Raw genomic sequence first — 17,644 nt, 5'->3', positions numbered from 1 at the left:
CCAGAAAAAAGTCATGTGTCCGGTATTCAGCCAGGATCTTCAGAGCTTCTCTCTAATACATATTATTCATGTTTTATTATGCAGCCGCACACGAAAACAAACTTTGTGTTCATGCTTGAAAATAACCCTAAATTCAAGCTGATTCATTGGCTGATAGTTTCTGACAGTATTCGTGGCATTTCTTCAGTAGTTTGAAGTGTGAAAGTGACCACGTGAACAACAGGATGAATTTGTGTTGATCATATTTGTGTGTGTGTGTGTGTGTGTGTGTGTGTGTGTGTGTGCAGCTGGAGGAGGACTCTGCTGGCCTCCCTGAGTCCAGGTCTCGCTCTAGCAGCACATCATGTTTTGCAGTGTTCTGCTCAACGGCTCCAAATCATGGCGTGCTGCCACCGGGAGTCCTGGGATCCGCACCGTCCTCTCTGGCTGATCATGCTGCGCCACAGGATGCGCCGCCACGCCGGGGACACCTCATGGTCCAGGGTTTGAGACGATTCCATCACGGCGTATTAACATGAATATATATTTTCTAATTGAGTGACCTTGACCAATGATGCAGCCAAACTTGTGAGTAATTATCACGATATTGTTTTCATCTGCAGTTATGAGCTGGAGGTTTAGGGCCTGTGGTAGAAATATGTTTTTGTTCGTTTTGTCAAGAGCTGAAACCAACTAATTAATATGTTGCTTTTTAGTTGGACCAGCCACTGTCCACAACTGCTGTCAACGAACCTGACACTTGAAGGTTAAAGTCCACGGCCCAGTTCACTAAAATGGTGTCTAAACACCAGCGAGAGCTGAAACTGATGTCGAAAAAAGTGCTGCATGTTTGGAGCATGTCACTTGTCTTTTTGTGGGGAAAACAAACTTGTAAACAAAGCTCAGCTGGATAATTGAGAGGTATTTTCATCACGTTCCTTCATCTCCCTAATCTTCTGTTATTTTCGCTTTATCTAACCGAGTCCAGTTTTTTTTTTTCTAAATTTCTACCAATCTTTACAAACTGTCAGCAGAGATATGGAAGACCAGGTGAACGAGGCCGTGGCCCTCCTGGCCGGCCCAGACCGTTCAGGGCTGTATTTCAAGATGACATTTGTCACCGCCGGTCAAGACGACTTTGTGGATTTGAGTCGGCTGGTTATGAAGCTTATTTATAACAACAAACCAGAACATCCTCTTCGGCCGTGGCGAGCGATGACGCCGCCTCGAATGAATCAATCACTCTGTCTAGGACAGTGCCAGCAGCTGATGTGATGGTTGCTGGTTGAAATCCATGAAGTGGCTTTTAAATAGGTGGTGGTGGTGCAACTGTGGAAACTGCTGTAGAAAGTAACAAAGCTGCTGCAGATGTGTTTGAGGTAGAAACAGCAAAATACTTTTTTTGTGGGATGAAACAGCTTTTTAAAAAATCTATTTTTTTAATTTAGCTGACCTGATTTTTTTCTTTTTTAGATCAGAAGCAACTTATTCAAGTGACTTATTTTTTAAATGGTTGGTAACGCCTTTCTGTGAGCAAATTTAGGTGTAAATTTCACCTTTTTGGATCTGTCTATAATTTGTTAAGCACCATTCATTAAACTATGATTTAATAATTGAGTTCTATTTCTAAAAAAAATTTAACCAGTTTTGCTGTTCCCTGTTTTTTGAATCAGCATTTCCGGCAGCAGCTAAGCCTCCCTCACCTCAACTAGGCCTGTCCTGCCTCACTACACTGAACTGTTCCAAGTCTTCAGCAGCTCTTGCTCTTCTGCTTTTACCTCCTGAACATGCCGTCGTTCAGCTCAGCTAGCCAGCTGTCACGAGAGGTTCAATGTAAGGCAGCTACTCCAGTTTGTGTTGGTGATTTGCCATGGATCTCTTTAATCTGTTCAGTAAACTAAATTTCCCTCAGTTTATTTTTAACCAGTCTGGCTTCGACAGATTTGTCCATTTCACTTCTTTTCAAAGTGGCATTTACATTACCTTGACATTTCTAGATTATTCTCACAAATGATTTGCAACATTCCCAACAGTCATGGAATTCCTCCTGATGCAACTCTTGTGTAGACACACGAAAACAAGGAGACTCCCTCTTTAGAAAGTGAGGTATGCTCAGTGTCACTGTCAGACGATTGTTCTTGCTTCTATTCATTATCATATTATTATTTCCATGATGTCACTTCTTTCCTCTCTGCTTTTTGCCTCTCAAGCTAAGACCACAATACTATTGCTGTATTGACATGCCTTACAGTAGACGCCATCTTTGTGTTGTTGCAGGAGCTCAGCCTTGCTAACTATTAGCGCTCACTAGTGACACCCGTTGGAACCTCCTGTCATTACAATCAATACATTCGTGGATGTGCCTTCCAAACTGAGAATCAATTTTAGTATTTATACAAATGAACTCTGAGGTTGAGCTTTAATTGTCTCCCTGACTTGGTTTAGCTGTTGAATAACTTTGTTCCTGTATCTCCAAACACCCGGCTCTTGTTTATTTGGTGCCAGATTATGGAGCAGTCACATTCTGAGACGTATCCAAGTGACTTTTTCTACTTTGCACCTGTTTTCAGAATGATGATGATATTCTGTTAGAACATAAATCCGTTTTTTTATGGAAGCTTCTGGAGATTTGGAAATTCGTTTAGTGACAAAGGTGTTATGAATGTTTTACTCATCCTTCTTCTATTGCATCATGGGAGTGTTGTAAATGGCCCTGAATGTTTGCAGCTCATGAGTGTGTTGAGCAGTAGCAGCACATCATTACTGGTAGTTACAAGCATGTTGCCAGTTTGACTGTGCTGCTTCTGCCAGACTCACACTCGTCTTCTTCACTGCCACTGAGGACCACGTCACGCTGCTGTGACTTATTTAAATCATCTGATCACTGCAAGGCATTTTCAGTGTCACGTCGGTGATGAAAAAATAAATGTGACATGCCACTAAACATCCAGGTCTGAGGTGTTTCATTGTGTCATCTAGTGTTTTCTTCCATGTATTCTACCATCATCTGTCAAATAAGTTCAGCCAGCAGTGCAGTCGTGCTACTAGAATAAGTTTTAATTTAAAATAAAACGACTGTTCTTAATATACAAATGACAAACATCCAGCTCGAGGAAGAAGATAAGGAGTTTGCGTTTTCTCCCGGCTTGTGTGGGTTTTCTTTAGGCACTCCGGTTTCCTCCCACAGCCCAACAGTCTGGTTAATTGGGAGCTGGATTGGATGTACACACCCGGGTCAGGTGAGTGCGACTCCACTGTCCACAGCCACAACTGAGATTTTGGATCTGGAAGGACGCAGAGGACACGGAGAAAGCCCATACTCGGTCACAAAAAAACAACACTCCAGCCTCCATCCTGCTGCTCACAATCACGAGACTTGTTCAACGGAGTTACAATCTTTTCCCAAGCAGCTGCATTCAATGGTTATTTTACAAATCAGACTTCTGCCGAAAATGCCGTCAGACTGAAACAAAAACACAGACAAGACTGCAGGTGTTGATGGCATGACAGAAACACCACAACCTCCTGGTGACGAGCGTGAATCCAGCGCTCCTCCTTCAGACCTGCGTCTGAGTGGACGACTCCGCTGCAGTGGTTGGTGACAAACACAAGAAGCTAATCGCTAACATTCCTATAACAATCGTACAAACAGTGAACGGAAATCTCCAAGTCTTCAAAACCTCCTGCAGTGAAGTTTTAGCTTGAAGGTCAGACGTCTGCTTGGTAGCCAGAACACACTGTGACGCAGTTTGTGTTCTGTTGAGATCCAGGTCAACGGGACAGTAGAGGAAGGTCGCTGGCGTTCATGATGAGGCTGGAGTCCAGGTTCAAGGTGTCTGAGTGAACCAAGAAAGGTGTCGACAGTCATTATAGAGCAGGAGAAAACCACAGTTGATACACATCTTTCAGACACTGCAGTTGCTTATCTTCCTGTTCCATCATTCTTCACATTCATGTCACTAAACACACGTTACTTCCTGCTGCACCGTGGAAGCTGTTCGCAGGAAATTCAATTATCATGGCCAAATACTCGCACATTGACAAACACTTAAATACGCTTTGAAGAACTATGAGCAAACTGCTATTGTACCGTGATTTCATTCACTGTAGCGAGTGCTAGTTCGTGGGCTCTTAAAATACAGTACGACTTAGGTCAACAACACTGACGCGTTGTTGGGTGACTACACTAAAAGAAGAGAAGAGAAAGACATTTTTGTCATGAGCCTCCAACAGCTTCCAGTTTAGAGTCGCTACTTCCACACCTCCGTGTGTGAGCTCGTGTTAGTGAAACTTGAATGAGCTCCACGGCAGGATGCCACAAATCATCCTGACAAGGACATATGCTATCTTTCATCATCTCATTCATTAAATCCCAGTTCTGATCGTCACGCCTTTGTTCCTGTACCCAAAATAAAAGTGCAGCCACAGCCTCATTTCTCAGACACAAAGTCATGAAATCATGTCATTCTACTCCAACGCCTCGCCCCCCCGGCCCCTCCTGAGAGTCAGACCCCCTGCTGAGTGATTGTTTCTGTCCCATTTAGGGAGTGATGGCAGCATTTGGGAGAAGGATGCTGCAGTCAGACAAACCATATGACCAGGAGATCCGCAGCTGGCCAGAATATTGCCAGCCTGCAACTGTGTTTTGATTCGAAGGCTCTCAAAATGCATGGGTGGAAAACAAATAGTGCTTACGTCTTCATGCATTCATCACTCATCACTCTGATAAGGGTGAGACGGCACGCCCATTTTCTCGTCCTCCAGCTTTTTTTCTCCTCAAAATGTCCAAATGGAGGAGATGAATAACTTGAGAGCCAGTGTGTACACATGCCAGTAAATCACACATCTTATGAATGTTAGTTTCTAGCTGAGGGGCTGGAGATTCCAGGTTGTGCAAGAGAACTCCATAACTGTGAGCCTGCCGTGACCCCAGCTTTATGCATTTGAACAGACAGTAGGAAGTCAAAGGTCTCTAAAGGGAGTTCGACACAACTGTTTTCCTGAGGCCGCACCTTGGTCAAAGTTGTTGAGTTTCTTGGAGTTGGCTCCCTCCCCGAGTCCCTCGATGTCTACCAGGTCACTGTTGACGTCCGAGTCGTTCAGGGCGCTGAGAGTGACATCTGGAGACGACAGAGAGAGCACGTTTAGCTGACCACGAGTGAACTGTTTAGTATTCGCTCCCATCACGTAGCCACCTTTGTGCCTTGGGTTGAGCACCACATTCACACCATACTGTAAGCTCACAAACAGGGCAAAGCTTAAATGTCATTTAAGCAGGATAAATCAACCAAACTTCCAGAGCAGCAGGTTAGTAGACTGACAGCAACTCTGGGCTCAGTAACATGCAATGAGACCTCCTTGCTGACAGCTTTAGCACAAGACATGAGAAAGAAGGTTTTGGGAAGAGAGCAGTCATTGCACAGTCTTCACTGCCCGGATCCCTAAATGTTCCCGCTGTACCCACTAATATACCTCTGTGACACATGCTAGGTATCCGCTCTGACACTCACCTGCCGTCTTCTGTTTCTTCAAAGCTACCTGGCTGCCAGGTGCCCCCTGCAGTCCACCAGTGGCCACAACATGAGCCTTGGGTCCTGAGGTGACCTTTGCTGTGCCTGCTGTGGCCAAGGAAGGAGCAAGGGCCGTCGCTTTCTTCGCAGGCTTCTTAGGCCCCTCTGAAGAGGTGTGAGTGCCGTCTTCATACAGCTTCCTCTTCACCGTGCTCTTCGTCTGACCACTGGAAGAAACAATCACCTTTCAGGACCATTTCGCATCATGTCGGTGGAAATCCGTCACCAATAACCAGTCACTCCTCGACTCTCCAAGTAAAGGGATGTCTCCATGTTTAGATGGCTCACTTCACACTTTCGTAAATGGAGGTCTACTAAGGTTTTTTTTCTAGATCCAATGACCAAGAAGTTAAACTATATAAATGTGCTACTTAAAATATTTTTAGCTCTAGTACCCAGAATGTGTGTGCATCCATCAGGTCAAAGTCCACTTTTTTCATGTTATATGTATGTTGGAACTCTGTTCATAAACTCAAAAAATAAATAAATAAAATATCCGATTACTGTCTTATGTTCTTTGCTCCAACACTAAGTGTTATGAATGATGAGTTACAAATGAATAGAGACCCCAAGTGGTGGTTAAAGGCAAGTGCCTAATTTTACAGTGATTTATATCGACATTTATTGTGAATAATGAACACCCCTTTCAATATTCAAAAGTCTTTCCAAAATTCGATGATAAAAAAAGAATACATTATGGAATTCTTCATAATATTTCAAAGAACTACAAAGCAATTTATTATCAATTTTGGATCCAACAATAAAGTAAATGCAACAGAAGATGGATTGCTACATAACCTTTATTTGTCATACGGTAATAATGACACAATGATAACTTAACTACATCTAAAAAAGTGACTGAATACTGGGGTTAGCATTAAAGGTAACAGGTTCTTGGTGCTGAGTGAGCCGAAAAGTGCAGCGGGTTTCCAAAATGGCGTTTGCCTCTTGCAGCAGGTCAAATACATGAGGGACACCTATCATTATTACAAGTTAGCAAATGTAGATCTGAAGTAATAAACTATTTTGGTATGTTCACAACTAGTCAATAAGATAGCAATAAACAAATAAATACAGGATACGATGTAGAGGTATGACGTATGACTTTAGTTGAAGGTTGACCACAGAACTAGCACTGTGCTTTAAGTTGACGTTAACACACAGATGAACAACGTGATTTGAAAATTATTTTTTGATTCCCAACTGTGTCGAGTCAGGTCCAGGTGGAGGGCATATACCGCTTCACTGGCCAGGGAGCGTCTCGGGATCCCCCAGTCGAACCTGAGACAGGCATTTGGCGCAACCTTTTGAAGCTGCTGCCCCCGCGACCCGGCAACGGATAAGTGGTTGAGGATGGATGGATAGATAGATGGATGATTGAAGCTGCGAGTCAGGAATGTTTTGCGTTTGTGTATAAATATATGTATGCACATTGTTCTATGTAATGCTTTCAACTGTCGTTTTCACGGCTCACTCAAAGCCAGGAAACGTGATTCTATTGTCACAAATTGTGATGGCACGTGAACTCATATTCAGACAAAAGTATTTATTTGGAATGAATGAGAATTTCTACCTGGCTGCAGACAGCTCACCTAACTGCTCTTTGCAGGGTCTTAGTAGCGTTACTTAAGCACCAGGACGTTCGCCCGTGCACCCGGTGTGTGTCAGGCAGGACGATAACACTTGAAGGTCTCTATAGTCACACTTCCTTTTTTTGATTTTGAGTTTTCCAACAAGCCATATTCTGCAGTTGAAAACATTCCTGACTAAATCCTGTGACGCACAACACCACGGCGCACATATCCAGCAGGACAGGATAGTTACCCAGCTGGGATGGAGTCAGCCACGGGATGAAGCTGCATGGTCAGCTCTCCCAGTTTGGTGAAGGCAGCACCAGCGGCAGAGAAGATTTCCCCAACCTAGTGAAAAACAATCTCACATCATAAAGCCCAAAAGATATGACGATATACTTACTACTGGTGCAAATCCAGGAGCCAACTCACAACCACGTAGGACGTTTCAATAACCACAAGAAGGCGAGTATATTGACACAAAACATACAGTCATGACTGTAGAAAAAATAGAAGCTCTGGAACACCGAACACTAACGGCGGGAAAACAGAAAATATGAACCGTTTTGTCGGATGTATACTGAGGGATGCTCATAACGCCATCGTTTACTACACACGAACACAAAGTCGCACCTGCTGTAGTGTTTGAACCACTTACTTTGGTGGACGCAGAGGTCATTTTCTTCCTCTTTGTGGAACCATGGAGCTCAGACTGCGGTGTAATGCACTGACGCGTTAGCTGCTAGCCCGCTAACACGCTAACTAGAAAGCATTTCCGTCTTCCCTATGGACCATTGAAAGCTCCAGGGCGCGTTGCACGCATGCATTCAAAGCTCACGTTGTTACGCTGCAGCAGGAAAGTCTCAAAGAGGGGGAAACAACAGCATTTTTGCATAGGATGAAGTGTGACGCCTACAACAACACAACACACCAGCACCGACTGTGCTGCGTTCAGGTCCCCTCGTAAATTCTTACTTCATTCTATTCGTTATCTCGGTCATTTTACGACCAAGTTTACCTAGACTTAGGAAAATGACTATCCGTATCATGTATGATCTAAAATTCCACCGTCATTTGTTATATAAATAAAAATGCGGCGACCTTAACAATGTTACAGTCGTAGGGTGATTAAGTTCAATGACATGGTTTTACACCATATGACATCGTGACTGACAACTATTCACTGCAGTAATTGGTAAACCACATTAAAATAATCCTCTCTAAAAGTGATCTGAAAGTGGCAGTAAAACCCAGCACTATAGGGACATCTAGTGGTCTAGTTTCTAAATCGAACAACAAGTTATTCCCAACCAAAGGAAATGCGAGAGCGGCCTTAAATGTCTGAACCGTGATGATTTCTGACATAGAGAGTATCGCATCTGTTTATTCTGAACATGCGCCAAAATAATAACCTGTCCAGATGCTTTACTGTTGTTGGAAGTACAAAAACGGTCCTTAAATCACAAATGATTCCAGATAGAATATGTGACGTGTATTCGATACCAAGCTCTTTAAGTGTGAGGTGGTAGAATGGAATTGTGTCAATCAAAGTAAACACTTTCTTGTAGTGCTTTTTAAATCCTCAGCGCATTTTCAACGATGCGACTTCTGTAAGCGTCAGGTGCGCCGTTCAAGTCACGTGACGTAACTGCCGTCACTTTCTGTATGTATCGACGGCGGCGGCTGAGTCGGTCAGTTCAGGTTTTGCTCTAAAATGCGTGGATTAATCTGTGGAAGCAAGCTGTCGGCGTGTGGGGCCGTGCTGAGCATCTGGGGCACTATCATGTTGGTGAGTTTTGCACCTGAAAATCGCCGCGAAGATGCTCCTCCTTGTGATCAACGACGGTGTCTTCGAAGACCCTTCGCGTTCAGGGCCAACTCTGAAAATGTTTGACTAAATAACGTATTTGGTCCTTGATCAGCAGCTTAGGATGGTAAGTCTGCGAGCTTTGAAATGACAGTTGTGGCAATAAAAGCACTTAGTCAGGTGACGGTTTGCTGACCAGGAACTAAGACGGTCTCCAGTGATACTTTTTTATGTTTTCCTTATTTGTTGAACAGCATGGCAAACATGACAACATACTGCAGCTAGGACTCAACTTCTTCATCCAACCCTCAGCCATAAGTTATGGGGCATTGTGATGCTCCTTGAAAGGGACCTGCGAGCATAACTTAAGATACACCTGAACATTCAGGTTCCTGTGCTGGTGTTGCCACTGGTGGGATTTTAAACCAACTGCTGTCTGTACAAGTCACATGGTGGTCACCTACTACACTCAGATCTGTCAAAATACGTGCTCTTTTGTCTCTCCGGTTTCCTCATCGTGGGTGACGATTTGCTTCTGTGTCACAGGCCATCCTGGGGATTTTCTTCACCACTCACTCGGCCGTGCTCATAACCGACGTTCCCTTCTCACAAGCCGACATTCATGAGGAGTAAGAGTGGAAACCATCGGAATCCTAAATCCTGTACTCTCTATTGGGGCTCTGTCATGTTAAAAAAAACTCCCCTAACTGCTCTTTGTCACGTCTGTTAAAGTCTGATGTGTGAAGTTATCTTTCCCAATTGTTTTCACCAAGTATGTCATGCGTCAGGTCACCCAAATACTGCAGATGTATGAATAACGTCTGTCCTTCTCTTCTTCTCAGTCCCAACCCCCCTCACCGGGTCTACATGGCCTACAACACCGTGGGCTACAACTGTTTCATTGCAGCTGGAATCTACTTGGTGATTGGGCTCTTCTCCTGCTGCCAGATGAGGCTCAACAAGGGGAAGGTGAGTACTAGATGGATGAAGGTGCGTCGGGGAAGGAGCAAGTGTCAAAGGTGGAGCTGATTTTATATGCAGGGTAATTACAAAGAACCCTCTCAGACATGATAACAGCATGGTGTATAAAGCAGCGTCACTTTAGGGGGAAGTCAGTACATGTTTACTAGTTTTCTATCATGTACTCAGCATCATTATGCATGTGACACGATGCTTATGGACTCAGTCCTTGATTCATTTTTCAGAATTTCCTGGTGATGCGACAGTGATGGCACCAGCTTCACCTCAACCTTTCAATAAATAATAAAGCAAACTCAAACAAAAGGGTGTGTGTGTGTGTGAGATTTTGCTGCTGTTTGTGACTTGGGACACCCCATTCTATTCTGTTGAGTGTCAGTGTCCTCAGAAAGACAATATGTGTAGCAGTGACTCAACCTGGATTTCAGGTTCTTCACCTAATAATGCAGCACTTTTGTCAACACAGGAGCAGCTCAAAGCAGGAAAACCGCGACTGCACCTTTTTTACTTTTTCAATATTTATTTTTTTTCTACAGTTATTGTTAAGCATCTGTTTGTACTGATTATTTCAGGGAAGAGTACACAAAATAAATGCATTGCAATGCAGCTGGTTACCATGCTGATGAACGTGCACCTTGTCTTGCACTTGTCTTTAATCTCTAAAATGAGAGCAACCCATGCATTATTTACGTCCATGTATTCAAGGTTGGCATCGACGCAGAGTGACCTCTCTATAGAAGTCCTCCTCATTGAACGTGCCTTGGACACCTCACAAATGTGTGTAACCTGACTACCACCTCAGCTGACTGCTGTTGGTGTGGAGGAGCCGTGGTTCTACATGGAGTAACTCCCCCACTCTAAAGCCTTGTTTGGAGAGAAAGCAGTTCAGCCATTTGTTGTTGTTTGTGTCTGAAGTTGCTGCAACACTGTAAGACCACACACAAAGGAGCTGCATATGCATCTTTGAAAACTGGGACACTCATCATGTGAGACCCAAAAGCCAGTAGTAAATTTAGTGGCCAGACAAAGAGTGAAATTAGAACTTTATTTGTAAACTGAGCAATGCTTTCGTATTGTCTCGTATTGAGTTCAGTGTACCGCATCTATATGGTGATGCTGTTCTCAATTGTACTGGGCAAAAGATACAAGTACTTCAGCGCCAGTCCTTTGTTCTGACTCAGGATGTTTGTCTCGATCTTCAGCAATTCCACTTTGAAGCTGCCAATCACCTCCACGGCCTGCTTCTCGGTGAAGTACTCCTCAATGTACTTTCCCAAAGGGACCTAGTCAGGAGGAAAGTGGAAATGGCCACATCTGTGGGCTTACACTTTTCAAAATGAAGTAGTGGATGAGTGGTCCTGACAGGGGGGCTGAGCAGTGAGTGTAAGTGACTCACGGCGTCTGGCTGAGCTCGGCCCAGGTGCCACGTGATGGCCATCTGCACGCAGGACTGACTGACATCAGGAAGTGAGGTCATGATGGTCTCCATGGTGACCGCATCCTTGTTCATGGGTGGAGGCTGTCTCATGCTGCAGGGGGTGTTGGGCACCCAGGCACACCAGTCAAACTGAACGGAAATGATAGAAGAAAGAGGTTACAACCAGTGACCCTTGTGGCACCCCAGAGCCAGAACTTGTTCAAACACAACATCCTATAATTTGGGGCATTTCTGTAGTAAGACAGAAACAAAGCTGAAGCTTGTGCTCCTGTGCGGTTGTTGACATTTCAATGGGTTTGGTCCAGCCTGGGATTTGCTCTATGGAGGACCGCAAGTGACAAAATGAAATACATACTGTATATGTCATTAAATAGCAAGTAAATGTGTCTGGAAAATTGGAGTTACAGTAAATGTAAACATGTATATATAATATTATAATACATTTTTAAAAAATTATGAAATGACTCTGTGATTTGATGAGTATTCTCGGGAGTAGGTCAGAGATTGAAGTTGAGATTGACTGGAGTTATTTCCCAACGATATTGACCGCAGTGCGGCGGCAAATTCAGAGGCAGTATGAATCATGAATTAGAGCTCAGTCTCATCAAAACAAAATATCCTCATGTCATAAATTTTTCAAATATTTTTTAAAAATAAATCACAAAAAGAAAACTGTAATGATGGGCAGATGAGGCTCCATGAAACAGCATCCTAATTTTCAGAGGCCACTAGATGGCGCTCTAGGTTTAGAAATGATGTGTGGTTTCATTGAGCTGGCTTTACAAGCCCAAACATAGTACAGCAGACAAGTGCCATCTGGTGGCCTCTGAAGATCAGGACACTGTTTCATGAAGACTCATCTGCCCATCACTAGAAAACTTCTATATTCCACAAATGCACAGTGACCCACCTGACCGTTGTTGGTGGCCGCATGCTGGGCGGAGCAGGTGAAAATGATCACTGCCAGTAGAGTGGACAGCTCGTCCAATGTCTTCAACTCGCTTGCCAGACCTGGGGCACAACATTTGGTCCGTATCGACAGCAAAGTTTGAGAGAGTCACAAGGGACAAGAGAGAGCTTTACCAAAGTCAGGCAGCTCTGCAAAGCCTTCCTGAACAATGTCTCTCAGCCAGGCCTGAAGCTCCAGGTCCTCTTGCACCTCCCGGTCACACTTGTAGAACAGTTGGACCATATCGGACACAAATCTGAAAGAATCAATTGCAACTTTCACTTTGGTGAAAAGTCAGGTGACGGCTGGACAACAATGGCTTCTTTGAAATAAAAGCATCAGGTCAGTAATGGACCTCTAACATACAACACAAGCAAAGACCTAAATCGGACCTCACGCCAATGAGTGGCCAAAGACAGACTTGGAGAGGACAAGAACAACATTAGGGTACAGAGGACGAGTGAACCGCCTCACACATTAATGACCGAAGAAGATGTCTCTTATGTTTGCAGGAGGTCCTCTGAATTTACTCGCATTATATACCCAGCTATTTGCACACAGAGGAAACTCTTAGCATATTATGCTCATTTATGCTAAAAGTGTTTGCAGATGATTCTGTTGAACCCGCTCTTTGACTTGCACAGCAACACTGTGCACCGCTGACCCCGAGCTGTACATCACATCACATGTTGCCGCACAAATGTTTGACTCTGCTGGCAAAAAACAAACATATGATTCATTATTCATTCTACAATTGTGAACTTGCTCGGTTTCCACTAAGTTGTGCGTGTGAGTCACAGAACTCTGCTGCCAGCTGCCGTTCTATTCAGCTCCTGTGATTATGAATGATATGTCAGATGATGAGCAAGGTATCTCATTCCATGGATAAAACCCATGTGAACATTGAGTGAAGAGCAATAAGCTGCTTGGAGTTCCACGCTGTCTGAGTGCTTTTCCACAATTAATTAATGTATATAAATAAATAATAAATCTATAAATAGTTTCTCATTTCTGTTCATGTTCTTATAACTCATCCAATGCTGCTCTTGTTTTGTTTTCTTTAAAGAATATATTCCTGTTTTATTCAAAAACTGTTGGTGCGAATGACTTTTGTTGTTTCATCATGGTTGTCACCACTGCTATTGCTGCCATCGTGTTGCTGTAGTCATGATTATTACTGACTAATATCCTGTTAAAAATGTAGTTACAGTTGCCAACACAAATACAAGTTAAACTTATACTCCCTTGTTATATAGTTTAGTCACTGTTGCATCACTGGAGATAGACGAAACACAAATAAAATGCTTTTCAAAGTTCCTTTTGAGTTCCACCAACAAGTCAAACAAATGGTGTGATGTATATTTAAGCCTCATATTTATAACTTCATACTGCAGGAATGGACCTGAAAAGGCCAGTTGAGACGTCCCTACATTATCTAGCCGCAGCTGTTGGTGTGGTGCTGTAATTTCACTTGGCCTGTGTGATTCCTACTTGTGAATGGCGTCCCACAGCATCAGCGCATGATCCCTGTAGAAATAGTTGGGCAACTGGGTCACACCCCGGTCTACAAAGTCGTAGCGGGGCTGTAGGGATCGGTAGGTCAGAAGCTTGTACTCCCTCTGGGCCAGAAGCACCATACCCTCACCACCAGTGGACGTGACCTGCAGCCAGAAAGCACCTTGAGCTTGAACTATAGAACCAGACAGAAGCCAGTCAGAGCAGAGATCTCACGTCTCCAATAAAGTCCCCTTGATGACGAAACACATACAGACGAAATGATGGATGGACCGTGTTTCTGCTGAGGCGTACATTTTTGTTGACGGTACTTAAATGACTGCTATGAACCACGCATAGCATGACGTCATCAACAAACCAGGTAGATTCATTCACAGGGTTCATGTTTCAATATTTCGTGTGGCAAAAAATTGAGGCTCGGTGAAGGGAAGCTATGCCCATGTGTGCTGTTTGAGGTCCCGACTGTTGACTTGGTCCTGAGATGTTTTGCTCTGGCTCTCGCTGTTTGACACATGGGTTTTACGAGTTTAAAATGCAGCTACGCAGTTTGAGACCAACCCACCTGTTTCAAGATCCCATCCTCAGAGATGAGCTGCGTGCGCCCCCTGCAGTTGATCTCCAGGGTGTAGCGCAGGTGAGGAGTCAGAAGCTGCAGGGAGAACATGTCAGATGATTGAAAGGCAAGAAGAACACAACTCCTACTCTCTCATGCTCGTTCTTCTTCCACCTTGTATATGGGATGGACGGCGGGCAGCTGACGCTGTGTGGCCACACAGATCACCTCCACCACCAGGTGAGTGCGGAGCAGGTGAGACAACAACTCAAACACCTGGAACTCTGCGTGACGGACCCATATCTTTGCCAGCAGCCATGCCAGCTGGGGGTCTGTGGGAAGGAAGATGGGTGTGTCCAAGCCTGGAGTCTGTCCAAGCTGGAAGAAGGAGCACAAAGACTTTACAACTCACCAGAAGGCATTGGTAACATCGAGGCTCTGTTTCAGTGGAGGGTACGTGAGTCTTCATCTAGCTATGTCCACATTTCCGGAGGCCACTAGATGGCACTCTCTGCTGTATAATGTTTAGCTTTGACACCTTTAGTACTGCTCCCTCTAAGCCATCACCACCAAACTCCATCTGTGCGGGCTGTGGATACCTGTATTGCGATGGGCAGCAGTTCTCCATCAGGGTTCCGGTACAGTAGGCAGAGAGGAGCTGCTACATACTGAGGCTGACCTTTGACCTTGTTGGCGGGAATTCCATCCATGATGGCATAATCCAGAAGATAGATATTCCCCGCCTGGTGGAGGAAGATAGCTATCACAGGTGACACAGAAAAAGCACCTGGGCTGCTCATCTTCCTTCACCTTCAGCTCCTTGTCCAGGTTTGTTTGTGCAGACATTGAGCTCTGAACCATGGCTGCCGTCACAGGGAATTTATCCGGCAGCCTCTCACACCTTTGGATCATTCGTGGGTTGGATCCATTCAGAATCTGGTAGCCAAAGAAGTTGTCGTCCTGCCAGTGATCCATGCAGTACTCTGTTTAAGGGAGCCACTGCATCCATCAGAAAACTTTGCAACTTCCCACTCATTGAAGACCCTTCTAAGTTGAGTTCTGAATCGGGTGCGGTCACAGAAAAACTCACATGCAACTATGAAACAGCTATATGGAAGTACATTTAAGCCATGAGAACTCGAACTTCGAATGTCTAATTTTTATCTAGTGCCTGAGTCTCCTGCAGGCACTGCTGCATCTGTTGTTTTTGACAGCATCATGTGATTGCTGTTGTGTGACGGAGGAAAATTCTTATGTTGAATTTGAAAAGCTGTTTTTTTTTATGTTACAAAGAAATTGATTTAGAATACAGATTTGAACGTGTCATTTCAAATTTTCAAATTAAATTTTTTATCAACCTGTAAACGTTAAAAAAAATCACATTTATAAATTCTAGAATTGTAAAAAAATCACCTTGAAAAATGTTGAAATCAATATTTATGCACCACAATCAAGATATAAAGATGACCCACCCACTCAGTCACTCAACACAGGGGGTGAGGAGATGAAGCCCCTCCCAGTAGCTCAAACCAGTCGATTTCGTTGATTCGCCTCTGCCTACCTGCTACTGGGCTTTTCAGCTTCAAGAAAATGCGTTTAAAATCTTCCAGGTCGTCCCAGGATGTCCCAAACTTGACGGCGAGTTTCTTCAAAGACAGCTCAACCAAGCTGCGAGAGAGAGGCAGATGAAATTCCAGTGGTATTCTGGCAGCTGTAAGAATGTACTGGCAACTAAAGCCTGGACATTGACAGCGTTTTTGCTGTTCACGTACGCAAACTGCAGGGAATGCTCAAAGTCACTCTTCTTCTGGTTATCAAAGCGGACGTCCGGAGGCAAATCAGCTTCTGTTGGAGCATCAATGCATCGTGGAAGCCCTGGAACCCATGTGACCCACCTAGAAAGCAAGGACGAAGGAAGGGTTTGAACTTGGCGAGTTGCCATACATCAGGGAGGGCACTAACCTGTATGCCTCCTGTCTCTCCTGGAGTTCTGATTTCCTGTGATTCTGGAGCACAGGCAGAAGGTCGTCCTTCTGTAACTTAGCTTCAAACAGAGAACCAGTTTGTTTCCTCACTACTTTGTACTGTATTGTGTGTATCAGATGTGAGCTAGAGATCAGTGTCCAACCTGTTCCTTCCCTGAGCTCCATCACGACATCTCCAACAAGCCAGCGGTAGCAAGGGAAGGTCAGCAGTTTGCCTCCAGCTGGTGGTTCCACGGTGACATAAGAGCAGAACCAGTTGTCGTCCACAAAGAACTTCTGCTTCTCCAGCCTGACCAGGAGCACGGTGCCCAGAGGGGATGGGCTATTCACTTTGTACTGGCCAACCTGGGGGAGCATTTTGATGTTACGTACACCAACAATGAGGCTGGAGCTATGTTTAATGAGCTGAGTAAAAGAAATCAAGCTGTCTCTCACTGATCCTCGGTTGAAGTCCAGTCCAACATTGTCCAGCATGGTCCGCTCACTCTCCCCCTCCTCACCCACCAGGGTCACGTAGATGAAGTTCTTAGTACCGGCGTACTCCTTTGACCCAGTCACCACAGTGACAGTGTAGACTTCCATCTGTATATTTTGAAAACACACTTTCACGTTCAGGTTGTAGGTGCAGACTGAAGACCACATTTTCAAGGTCACGTCTCACATTACTTTTTATCACAAATGTGTGAAATTCCAGAGTGAAATCACATCCAGGAACTTTCTCAATGATAACATTAACGTCATATATCTAGTTTCGATTGTCAAAATGCAAAATTTAGTAAAGTGATACTTTGTTTTCTTTCCTCAACTGTGATCTTGAACATTCTATCTGCAAATGACGCAAATTTCAGCTCTTCATTTTTCCAAGATTGGAGTCAAGGTGCCTTGAATCTGGGTGGAATTTGACCCGTCTTGTGTCCCCATCGAGTTCCTTCTCGATTTGTTCCAACCTGGTCCATCAGTCAAATGACACATCTAGTAACAGTCAGGCATAGACTCACCATTTCCCAGTGTAGTCTTCAGTCTCAGGCAAAGGCCTTCCAGCAGATGTTCTCGAACGCAAGTGCAGCTTCAGCTTACGTGAAATATAAGGGTCCATCAGGTCCCTCCCCCTCTTATCGCCCTCGTGGACACGCCTGAGTGATGGGAAGTTTGGTCCGTTCCAGGGTTATGCTCTCAAATTATGAGTCAGGATGGGAGTGGATAACCGTTTTCTGTCATTGAGACACTCAAATTGCCAAACTTCCACCAACGCAAGATCAGCAACAGAGAGAAAGAAAAAAAATAGTTGCTTATCAAAGA

The 17,644-nt window shown here is 44.3% G+C and overlaps 3 protein-coding genes across 6 annotated transcripts; 1 reads left to right on the top strand and 2 right to left on the bottom strand.

Annotated features, from left to right (window-relative positions):
* Positions 1 to 3,028: 3,028 nt before the first annotated feature.
* On the bottom strand, positions 3,029 to 8,080 carry zgc:92664 (uncharacterized protein LOC436695 homolog). The gene is made up of 5 exons (XM_053861175.1): positions 7,779 to 8,080; positions 7,374 to 7,468; positions 5,490 to 5,716; positions 4,992 to 5,099; positions 3,029 to 3,815 (listed from the first exon to the last, which is right to left on the bottom strand). Exons 1-5 carry the CDS (start codon positions 7,797 to 7,799, stop codon positions 3,751 to 3,753), a joined length of 516 nt encoding a protein of 171 aa, XP_053717150.1. The 5' UTR covers positions 7,800 to 8,080; the 3' UTR covers positions 3,029 to 3,750.
* rnaseka (ribonuclease, RNase K a) lies at positions 7,449 to 10,274 on the top strand. 2 transcript variants are annotated; one of them, XM_053861176.1, is made up of 4 exons: positions 7,449 to 7,585; positions 9,474 to 9,556; positions 9,770 to 9,896; positions 10,133 to 10,274. In XM_053861176.1, exons 1-4 carry the CDS (start codon positions 7,508 to 7,510, stop codon positions 10,154 to 10,156), a joined length of 312 nt encoding a protein of 103 aa, XP_053717151.1. In that variant the 5' UTR covers positions 7,449 to 7,507; the 3' UTR covers positions 10,157 to 10,274. The 2 variants fall into 2 exon arrangements, with proteins under 2 accessions (XP_053717151.1, XP_053717152.1); XM_053861177.1 differs by lacking the exon at positions 7,449 to 7,585 and adding an exon at positions 7,633 to 8,909.
* Positions 10,275 to 10,959: 685 nt separating this feature from the next.
* alox12 (arachidonate 12-lipoxygenase) lies at positions 10,960 to 17,472 on the bottom strand. Of its 3 annotated transcripts, none has more exons than XM_053858592.1 (15): positions 17,344 to 17,472; positions 16,781 to 16,927; positions 16,489 to 16,690; positions 16,323 to 16,404; positions 16,133 to 16,255; positions 15,922 to 16,028; positions 15,171 to 15,343; positions 14,960 to 15,103; positions 14,535 to 14,738; positions 14,370 to 14,456; positions 13,784 to 13,953; positions 12,427 to 12,548; positions 12,254 to 12,354; positions 11,269 to 11,472; positions 10,960 to 11,188 (listed from the first exon to the last, which is right to left on the bottom strand). In XM_053858592.1, exons 1-15 carry the CDS (start codon positions 17,344 to 17,346, stop codon positions 11,009 to 11,011), a joined length of 2,049 nt encoding a protein of 682 aa, XP_053714567.1. In that variant the 5' UTR covers positions 17,347 to 17,472; the 3' UTR covers positions 10,960 to 11,008. The 3 variants fall into 3 exon arrangements, with proteins under 3 accessions (XP_053714567.1, XP_053714568.1, XP_053714569.1); XM_053858593.1 differs by having other exon boundaries at positions 11,302 to 11,472; XM_053858594.1 differs by lacking the exon at positions 10,960 to 11,188 and having other exon boundaries at positions 11,418 to 11,472; positions 12,259 to 12,354.
* Between the last annotated feature and the right edge of the window lie 172 nt (positions 17,473 to 17,644).

This window comes from Synchiropus splendidus, chromosome 3 (assembly GCF_027744825.2).
Source record: "Synchiropus splendidus isolate RoL2022-P1 chromosome 3, RoL_Sspl_1.0, whole genome shotgun sequence".
NCBI classification, from domain to species: domain Eukaryota; kingdom Metazoa; phylum Chordata; class Actinopteri; order Syngnathiformes; family Callionymidae; genus Synchiropus; species Synchiropus splendidus.
This window is presented reverse-complemented; position numbering and strand designations above follow the sequence as displayed.

What these genes read in the sequence shown, in the direction of transcription:
- rnaseka (XM_053861176.1), top strand. Translation starts at nt 7,508, where the DNA reads ATGACGATATACTTACTACTGGTGCAAATCCAGGAGCCAACTCACAAC. An exon ending in CAAGCCGACATTCATGAGGA is followed by an intron (nt 9,557 to 9,769) that starts GTAAGAGTGGAA and finishes TCTTCTTCTCAG; the next exon opens with TCCCAACCCCCCTCACCGGG. An exon ending in TGAGGCTCAACAAGGGGAAG is followed by an intron (nt 9,897 to 10,132) that starts GTGAGTACTAGA and finishes TTCATTTTTCAG; the next exon opens with AATTTCCTGGTGATGCGACA.
- alox12 (XM_053858592.1), bottom strand. An exon ending in GAGAGACAGGAGGCATACAG is followed by an intron (nt 16,256 to 16,322) that starts GTTAGTGCCCTC and finishes CTTGCTTTCTAG; the next exon opens with GTGGGTCACATGGGTTCCAG. An exon ending in TGCTGCCCATCGCAATACAG is followed by an intron (nt 14,739 to 14,959) that starts GTATCCACAGCC and finishes TCCTTCTTCCAG; the next exon opens with CTTGGACAGACTCCAGGCTT.
- zgc:92664 (XM_053861175.1), bottom strand. Translation starts at nt 7,799, where the DNA reads ATGACCTCTGCGTCCACCAAA. An exon ending in TGACCTCTGCGTCCACCAAA is followed by an intron (nt 7,469 to 7,778) that starts GTAAGTGGTTCA and finishes GTTTTTCACTAG; the next exon opens with GTTGGGGAAATCTTCTCTGC. An exon ending in GAAGAAACAGAAGACGGCAG is followed by an intron (nt 5,100 to 5,489) that starts GTGAGTGTCAGA and finishes TGTCGTCTCCAG; the next exon opens with ATGTCACTCTCAGCGCCCTG.